The sequence below is a fragment of the Podarcis filfolensis genome, assembly GCF_964270895.1.
Source record: "Podarcis filfolensis genome assembly, chromosome: 8".
NCBI classification, from domain to species: domain Eukaryota; kingdom Metazoa; phylum Chordata; class Lepidosauria; order Squamata; family Lacertidae; genus Podarcis; species Podarcis filfolensis.
This window is the reverse complement of record NC_139611.1, coordinates 57337531-57346490: the sequence shown is the minus strand read 5'-3', so window position 1 is coordinate 57346490 and position 8960 is coordinate 57337531. Positions and strand designations below refer to the sequence as shown.

Below are 8960 nucleotides of genomic sequence, written 5' to 3'. Positions count from 1 at the left end.
TACACCTGTGTCTGACACACACACACAGAGAAGGCACAGGACTCCCAGAGCCCCACCTTTTATGGGATTCCCTGAGATCAAAGATTTGCCATGTCCAATTTGTCCAACCCAGTGCATAGTTAACAACCTTTCTCTTCAGGCTGGCCTTTCATCTTTCAGCATCACAAGGAGCACGTGGAGGTTTCCTGTCACCTCTCCCCTTGTTTTACTGTTTATTACCCTACCTCTTCCCCATGGCAAGACTCCAAGGTCAGCCAGTGACCACACCTGAGCACCTGCTTAGCTTCCCTTAGGCTGCTGCATTTTATTTATATGTAGGGTCAAGAGCTATCCATCCATCCATCCATCCATCCATCCATCCATCCATCCATCCATCTCACAGCTGCACTCACAGTGGTTGATGGGAGTTGTTGTCCAAACCATCTAGACTGGTTGTTCCCAAAGTGGCAACCACCTTGCAGGTGAGTTAGCAGGAAGAGATCTTCCTTCTCCAGGGCTTCAGACCAGGGGGCATTCCCCAATCCTACACAGAGATGTGTTTGGGGATTGAACCTAGGACCTTCTGCATGCAAAGCGGATGCTAAAACCTGTCCTTGCAGCAGGAAGGCGTCTTGGCTTTCCTTCCCTGCCTCCCACTACCTTTGACCTCCAGCTTTGCCAAATCACTGTGTGGGTCATCCTCCTGTCACTCTCCTCCCCGCCCCAACTGATATATTTAATCAGCATGCCTGCCTTTCCATCTAAGAGCTCTGGATTTAAGGATGATGGTTGCCTCTTAATCTTTCTCTCCTTTCATTTACCATCATTATTGGTATCCATCTGTCGGAAGATTTTCTCCGTTCGCTTCTCAGGAGTTGACTCATCTTCAGGCATCTTCATCACAGACGAGACCATTTTGTAGATGGCCTGTGGAGAAGGAGCAGGGAACCAGTTGAGACACAAATTCCGAGCTGCAGCCCTGTGGGGACGGTCAGCTTAAGCAAGGAGTTCTCCCTCTTGAGCTCTATTTTGCCTTTCCGGCAGATCGATAAAGAGAATGCCATGCAGAATGGAGAAAGCAGCTCCTCTTAAAGGTGCATAGTCACAACCAGCCCCCAAGCCTCTGAAATTGTTGCTGGGGATGGGGAAAGATATTTCCAGGGGAAAAGGCTGCCCTTTCCAGGCAGCTGAGCACTCCCAACACCTCTGAATTCATATTTTAAGACAGGGCAGGCCAACATGGTTCCCTCCAACGCCCATCATCTCTGACCATTGGACTTGCTAGCTGGGGATGACAAGAGCTGTAGTCCCAAATATCTGCAGGGCGTCACATTGGCTGCCCCTATGATAAGGTCTGCCAGAAACTCTACAAAAACCTTCCCAACCTTCCCCATGCAACACTAACACACACAGACAGGCCCACCTCAGATCTTCAGGTTGTGCAAAGATTCCTGCCACGGGTCAGAAGAAAGCGTGTGAAATGCAGCAGCCTCCTTGCGTGCCAGGCCAGCAGCACAGCGCAGATGGCAGGGATTGATGGGCAGGGCCCTCCAGAGCAGCCTGTGACCTCCCCAGCATTGTCTGGGCAAGCTGGGCGATGCTGGTAACTCAAGAGCTGCCAGCACCATCTGCTCAGCTCTGGGTTTCCTGGTTTTGCTCTGGAGCTTCCCACATCTAATGCATGTCTAATCCTCTCCCCACCCTAGTATCTCTTGCCCTAAGCCAGCTTTCCCCAACCTTGTGCCCGCCAGATGCTTAACAGCTGCCATAAGCCCCAGCCAGACCAAGGGCAGGGCAGGCTTCTCTAAGGAGTGGTGGAGGCCCCCTGGGTAAGAGTCAACAGAAATGCCACTATGTTTGTGCAATCTCCAAGCGCTCGGAGGCCACAAGGAAGAAAGGAGAGCAGACTTGATTAAATAAAAAAGCAGCATGTATAAAATAATGTTCTTTTCTTTTCTTTTTTACCCAGGCCTGCTGTTTCCCAGGAGGCTGTGTGCATTGCGTGGTTGGAGAAATTGGTAATTAATATTCTAAACATTGAGGACAGGATTCAATGGGGAGGAAAACAAACTGTAAGGACAGATGAGGACGTGTCTCTGTCTCTCTGTCAGTCTTCCCACCCCACCCCTTCTGCATGGTTGCCCTGCATGGGGCAAGATCAGAGTCCAGAAGGGCAAACACAGGCTAACAGCAGCAGCAGCAACCCTTAATGCAGACATGCAATACTCTCCTGCCACCAGGAGAGGGCAATATAAAGCTAGGCAGGAAATTCAGTAAGAACACAGGCATTGCACCAGCATCCTGCAGCAGCTGGAGACAGAAGTGTCCTGCAGCTTCCAAGGAGAACCTGGAGGCGACGTCCACTTTCCCCTGCTGTCTCCTATACTACCTCTGCAGACAGCTGTTAACAGAAAGGCTATCCTCTGTGAATTTGCCAAACCCTTACTCAGTCTAAGCGACTGACCAAACACCACTACCTTGTGGCTGTGAGTTCCATAAGCTGGATGTGTGTTGTGTGAAGTCAAGTGACTTGCTTTCGGAACTCAGTGACCCAGAATTCTAGTATGAAGTGGTGGGGAGGAAATGTTCCCATCCTGGCACGCTCTGGATGTTGTGTGGGATTTCCAATTCCCATCAGCCCCAGACAGCGTGGTCAACGCCCAGGGATGTTGGGAGCTGGAGCGCAGCAACATCTGGAGGGAGGCAGACTCCCCAGGCCAGCTGCCACAGAGATCAAGGTGACTGGTCTGTGTTGCATTTCCATAACCTCATAAGATGCTTCCTGGGAAGTCCCTGCTGAGTTCTTTTTTCTAAGGAAGCTGCCTTGGCTACTCTTCCAAGCAACCTCAGGAAAAGTAGGGCACACACCCTCCTCCTCACCATGTTTCATTGCCCTGTGTGAGTACCTAGCAAATTCCACAAAAGCCCCTCCGGATAGACAGATCAGGGGCCAGAGCCAACCATGAAATGGCCATGATACTTCAAACCAAACCAAAATAAGTGAGGATTTCTGATCACTGATTATTTTGTGGCAATTATCATCACCATCACCACCATCATAATCATCATTGCAAGCCCTTGTCATTCCCATTTTACAGATAGGGAACATAGGATGACCCTTCCAGTGAATTCTCACATCTTGGATAAAGGTTTGAAATCCAGGATTCCAACACCTGGCTGAACCAACTCCCTCACTGATGCCTCTGAGTTCACGGCAGCCATTTGCTACGAAGTCAGCCTCCCCCAACCTGGTGCTCTTGAACTGCTCTGGACTGCAACTCCCACCAGCCCCAGATGGTTGGATCCTTCACAGATCTGGGTTTTCAACCTGAAAGGGGATGTTGTTATTCTTTCTACCTCTCAAGAGGAATGGGTAGATGGGACCCTCGACTGATCTTGGAACACACCCAGCTTTAATCCACCTGCACAAAAAAGAAGCCACCCTCCCAGGTGCTCCAATTTCTCTCTGCCAAGGACACTTCAGAGCTCCAATTTATAAATATCCAAGACCCAGTTAAAAGATTCACGGCTGCCTCCAAGCAATCTGGACTAGTTCTTGCTTTCTGTGGGGAACCCACCTGTTCTCTCCCAAAAAGCAGGTGCTTTAACCCGGATGGGATCAAAAACAACCGTAATGCATGTCAGCGTGGAATAAAAAGGCATCCCCAAAGGCAAGTTCATTTACAAAGGGTTTCTGCTGCCTCCCCCACTCTGGCTGCGTAGAGGAACGTTCAAAGTAAATTGTGGTTTGAAAGACACAGAACCAGAACAACAGCTGCAGCAGGCTGAAGTCAAACCTGGTTCTCTTCTGGGTGTAAGACAGCATTCCTCAACCTGGTGCCCAGATGTTTTGAACCACAGCTGCCATCAGCCAGTGTGTTGCAGTCCGAAACATCTTGGAGGCATCAGTTTGTGAAAGACACCAGAGTTGGACCCACCGAACCTGCAAGCTCCACCGCCTGTTTTTAACAGGGCACAGCCCAGGAAGCTGCCGAGGACCAGGGCTGCTCTTTGGAGAGAGATCTAGGCTATGAACACATTCATGGCTTAAAATGGAGTGATGTTGCTTCCCCCCAATGCATACAAGCCCCATTTGCACATTGCTGTACACACCAGAGAAGGGGGCAGGAGCATCTTTGCTCGATGCGCATGACCCAATTTGTTTCCCCAAACCTGCAATCCCACCTGAACTCCTTTCCGACAAAGCTGCTGTCTGCGCATGCACAACAGCTGTCTGAACAATGCACACCTCACCATAAACCATGGTTTGTGTTTTCAAATCAGCTGAAAGCTGGCTTGAGGAAAAACGTATCGAACAGGGATATTTCTCAAAAGACTACAGGATTGTGGCTAATGTCACACATGCTCAGCTTCCAACCCCTGTGGTGGGAGCGCACTGGAGCCAGAGTAAACAGTCTTGTGTACATAGCCCTTGGTATGCACTAATGTGTCACATGTGTATACTAATGTCCCTGATGCAGTTTACTTTAACAAAGAAGAAGAAGAAGAAGAAGAAGAAGAAGAAGAAGAAGAAGAAGAAGAAGAAGAAGAAGAGAAAAGAAGTTTTGGGAGGAGACAAAGTGGAGAAATGTGGGGGTGCATGGCACTTTTCTGGTTCACTATTTCCCTGCTCCAACCTGCCTCGTCTGTCAGGGGTTCGGGGTGTCTCTGTTCCCAGACTGCAGCTGTCCTAAACACACAAAAAGCCTCCATTGCAACAGCCTTGGTGAAGGTGTTGTGAAATTCAGCCTCTTTCCTACTGAAGACCTTTCCAGCTGAGTTCCATTTAGGGTATTCCTGAGATGTCAGACGTAGCTTCATAGGGTCCCAAGAGGCCTCCAAATTTTAACCACCAAGGGATGGAGAAATGTGATGTTTCAGCACTTCTGATCCCTCTCTGCTCCTTCTCTGAATAACATCTAGTTCTTATCTAGATGATGAGGTAAAAGCCAATATGAAACCAAAAGGCACCAAGGGGAATGGGGCAAAAGCGGGACAGGGTCCAAGCCTCATGCCTGTGCCCACTGGCAAGTCCCTAGTTTCCTCAGTCTCAGTTCCATCTCCTGAAAAATGGGAAGAGGAATAATAGGAATAGTGATGATGAAGGTGATGCTGTGACATCTCTTAGGGAGGAGCTGTGAAGACCTGCAAGACAAATCCCACAAAGCCCTCTGAAAAATTACTACCAAAATTATTAGGGATGGACTCTTCTACAACTGTGCCCTGGGGCTCCTTTGAGAGGTCTGTAGCTTTGCATCTTGCAATATGGACCTAATTTCCCATCCAAATCACCGATTGGGGGGGGGGCAGCTTCCTTTGACTTGCTGACACTGGTCGGGATTAAAGCCTCCATGTCTCATTTCATCTTGTTGTGGCACAGAAACGGAACAGCTGTTCCACCCCTCCTGCCCTCCTCCCGTCTAGTGGGCAGTGAAGGGTGGGGTGAGGAGTTGCCAGAGTGCCCTGGCACAGAGGGATCCATGAGGGGCAAGCCAGTCGCACCCTTCACCCCAGCTAATCTGCTCCCTTTGCCGATTAAATTTCCATGAAAAGCAGCTCTCCCATCTCCTCTGTCGGGCGAATCCTCCTTTAAATCTGCAGCAGCGCTTAGAGAGTGACAGAGAGAGGGGGAGAGAAAGAGAAAGGCACACAGAGAGAGTGTGGAACAGAAGAAGGGAGGCAGACAGACATGAAGGAAAGGCCTGTCTACAAAACCGGAGAAAACCCCTGGGCTTCACTGACAGGTCATCCACCCACCCACACCTCCAAGGAATTACTCTGGGCCACTGCAAATACTGTTGATAAACACAGCCTAAGTACATATCTTAAAGCTTTGTGCGTTAATCAACTGAAGCATAGATTAAATCATCACTACTAACGGCACACACTCAAGATTAATTACCCCTTAAGACTGGATTTGCCCACTCCTTCAATTAGGACTGCAAGCTTTGATCAACTTAATCAGCACATTAACCAACTATGGCTTTGGTTGATTAAGCAGTGAGGGCCAGTTTTAATCAGGGGAAAATTCTGAAACTGTTGAGTTTTAGGGTCCAGTTATCCAGAACTATTTTGGTCCTCCTGCATTACATATCTTAGGGGTTGAAAAAGGCAATGTCAACACTTCCCTTCAAACAGTGAGTGGTAGGTGGGAAGAGAAAGGCGGCTTGAAATAAACCCAACCAAAATGAGAACTACATCAAATGCTGCAGTGAATTCTCAGCTCCTGTTCAAGCCTCCAGCCAACCCTAAAAATGAGCATTTCGTTGCTATATATTGGGGGAGATGATGTTTCTGGAGAGTGGGGAGAATGCATCTGTTTTCCTTTCTTCTCACTTGACACCTCCCAGTGTAGTGCAGGGGAAAGCTTTTTTCTTTCCTCCACCTCATGACATGCATCTTCAAGCCCTTATTTCTGCCTCTAGTATACTATAAGCAATTAGGACTTCCATTGCCTATCTGAGACCCTGAGACAACAATTCCCAGACAAAATTCATCACTGAAAGAGCTCCCATGAGCCAGAGTTCCCACCATGGAGGAGTCTCCCTGTCATTTCTCTGCATGATTTGCTGCTTTGGTCTCACCTCCTTCCCAGAAGCCTGATTTAAGACTGAGGATCTGCACAGGGTGCATCTGGATCATTCACTCATTCCTGGTGTCGAGACACCAGAATTGCCTTTGACACCTCTGCATGGACCACCCATGGACAGCCTGCTCTGACTGGGTTTCTGCTCTGACTAGATGACCTCAGGGTCCCTTCCAACTCTAAGATTCTATGATTCTAGGAACTCCCTGCAGCCCCAGACAGCAGGAAACTGTGGTCCAAAACAGCTGGAGGGAAGAGTGTTGTCAGATGCTCTGATACACCCAGGGATGGCTTTAGAGGTGGATGAGCTGGAGCACTTGCCCTCAGTAATAAGCTTGGTCTGCAATGAGCTCATAAGCACTTTTCACTTTCCCCCAAAGTTCTGTGGGGTGTCTAAGTACAACATGAATCTGTTCGTGTTACAATTTCTTTCTCAACTTCCAATTTCACATCCCTTTTTAAAAATAAGATTTTTTTTAAAGCTTTTTCAGAATAAACTAATCTAATCTAATCTAAATAAAAACAAAGAGAGAAAGAGAAAAGAAAACACTAGAGGGGAAAAAAAATAGACTAGACTAGAATAGAAATAAAAACAACTTCCGGTTTTCCGCCTGTCAGTCACATAAAAGAAATTATTCAAAATATTCACTCTAGAATGACACCCAACTAATCCACTTTCTATTAGGCAACATTTCCTCAATCTTTCGACCTTCATGTCCTTTTTTATAGATTAAAAACCAGCAAAGCGTGACAATGCTCCTAGGACAACATTACCAAGCACCGTAAGTTCTACAAATACTGCAGTAAGCTGCATAAATAACAACTTCAAAAGCTGTCAGAGGTAAAGAGATCAATGTTGAAATCGGATAGGTTTTTCTTAAGCGATAACCTTCAAGACAGAAATACAAAAACCTCGCCCAGAACTGAAGGAAGCAGGAAACAATGGAGGGAGCTCAGGGTATTTTTCATGGACATGGCTAGGAAAGTTTTGGGGGAGCTGGAGAGCCTGTGTGGAGAAGGAGAAGGAGGAGGAGAAGGAGGAGGAGAAGGAGGAGGAGGAGAAGGAGGAGGAGGAGGAGGAGGAGGAGGAGGAGAAGGAGAAGGAGAAGGAGGGCCAAAGGTTACCTGCACAATCTCCAGCATCTCCTCCCGGCTGATGTAGCCGTTCCCATCCAGGTCGTACATGCTAAAAGCCCACATCAGCTTCTGCTCCAGTTTCCCCCGCGAAGTGACACTCAGGGCGATGATGAACTCTCGGAAGTCAATGGTGCCATCACCGTTGGTGTCGAAGGTGCGGAAGACGTGCTCAGCGAACTTGGAGGCATCACCGTAAGGGAAGAAGTTAGCATAGATCTTCTTGAACTCCTCCACATCGAGGATGCCGGTGGGACAGTCCTTGAGGAAGCCTTTGTACCACTCCTGGAGCTCCAGGTCGGAGAACTCCGTGTTTTCCCGGAGGTCTTGGAGCATCTCCGGGCGCAGCTTGCTGTTCTGCTTCCCCATGGTTGGACTGGAGGTTTAAAACTGAAATGCAGGAAGCAAGAGGGAGTTTGGAATGGAACGACTGCCCATGGTATACCAACATTCATTTATACCCTGCCAGGGACGCGGGTGGCGCTGTGGGTTAAACCACAGAGCCTAGGACTTGCCGATCAGAAGGTCGGCGGTTAGAATCCCCGCGACGGGGTGAGCTCCTGTTGCTCGGTCCCTGCTCCTGCCAACCTAGCAGTTCGAAAGCACGTCAAAGTGCAAGTAGATAAATAGGTACTGCTCTGGCAGGAAGGTAAACGGCATTTCCGTGCGCTGCTCTGGTTCACCAGAAGCGGCTTATTCATGCTGGCCACATGACCCGGAAGCTGTACGCCGGCTCCCTCAGCCAATAAAGCGAGATGAGTGCCGCAACCCCAGAGTCGGTCACGACTGGACCTAATGGTCAGGGGACCCTTTACCTTTTACCTTTTAGGGCTTGCTCAAAAAAGAGCCCTGCATGAGCAGACAGTTTGCACCTAGGGCTGGGCAAATGCATCAATTTTAGTTTCTTTCAGTTTTTCATTTCCACATCAACTTGTGACTTTTTATTATTATTTAAAGTCCCATGAAAATTAACCAGCATTTTAGCGCAAATTTCTCGTAATATATACACATATTTGTATGCCATTTTGCCGAACCTACAATTTTTTTGCTAAGCAACTCTCCTTAACACAATGCATTTTATATGCGCAGCTTATGCACACTTTACTCTTTTTTTATATATATTACATGGTTGGATATCTGCACTGCAAAATTCAGAGACAGACCTGTGAATTTTGAAGGAAAGCTGTCTCAGTTCACATGTTTTAGAAAGAGCAAATTAGGTGCATTCTATTTTAATTGTGAACTGAATCAACTTTCTCTC

The 8960-nt window shown here is 48.0% G+C and overlaps 1 protein-coding gene and 1 long non-coding RNA gene across 2 annotated transcripts in view; one reads left to right on the top strand and one right to left on the bottom strand.

Moving 5' to 3' along the window:
• The window catches only part of LOC310767883, a 936392-nt gene that overhangs the window by 109458 nt on the left and 817974 nt on the right, over positions 1–8960 (top strand). The gene's annotated exons all lie outside the window — the stretch shown is intronic.
• The window catches only part of HPCA (hippocalcin), a 28881-nt gene that overhangs the window by 4005 nt on the left and 15916 nt on the right, over positions 1–8960 (bottom strand). Inside the window, exons 3-4 of the mRNA XM_083625376.1 lie at positions 7691–8089; positions 801–906 (exon numbers count right to left, since the gene is read on the bottom strand). Coding sequence (XP_083481502.1) covers positions 801–906; positions 7691–8068 — 484 coding nt within the window. The 5' untranslated portion in view covers positions 8069–8089. The remainder of the gene's footprint in view (positions 1–800; positions 907–7690; positions 8090–8960) is intronic.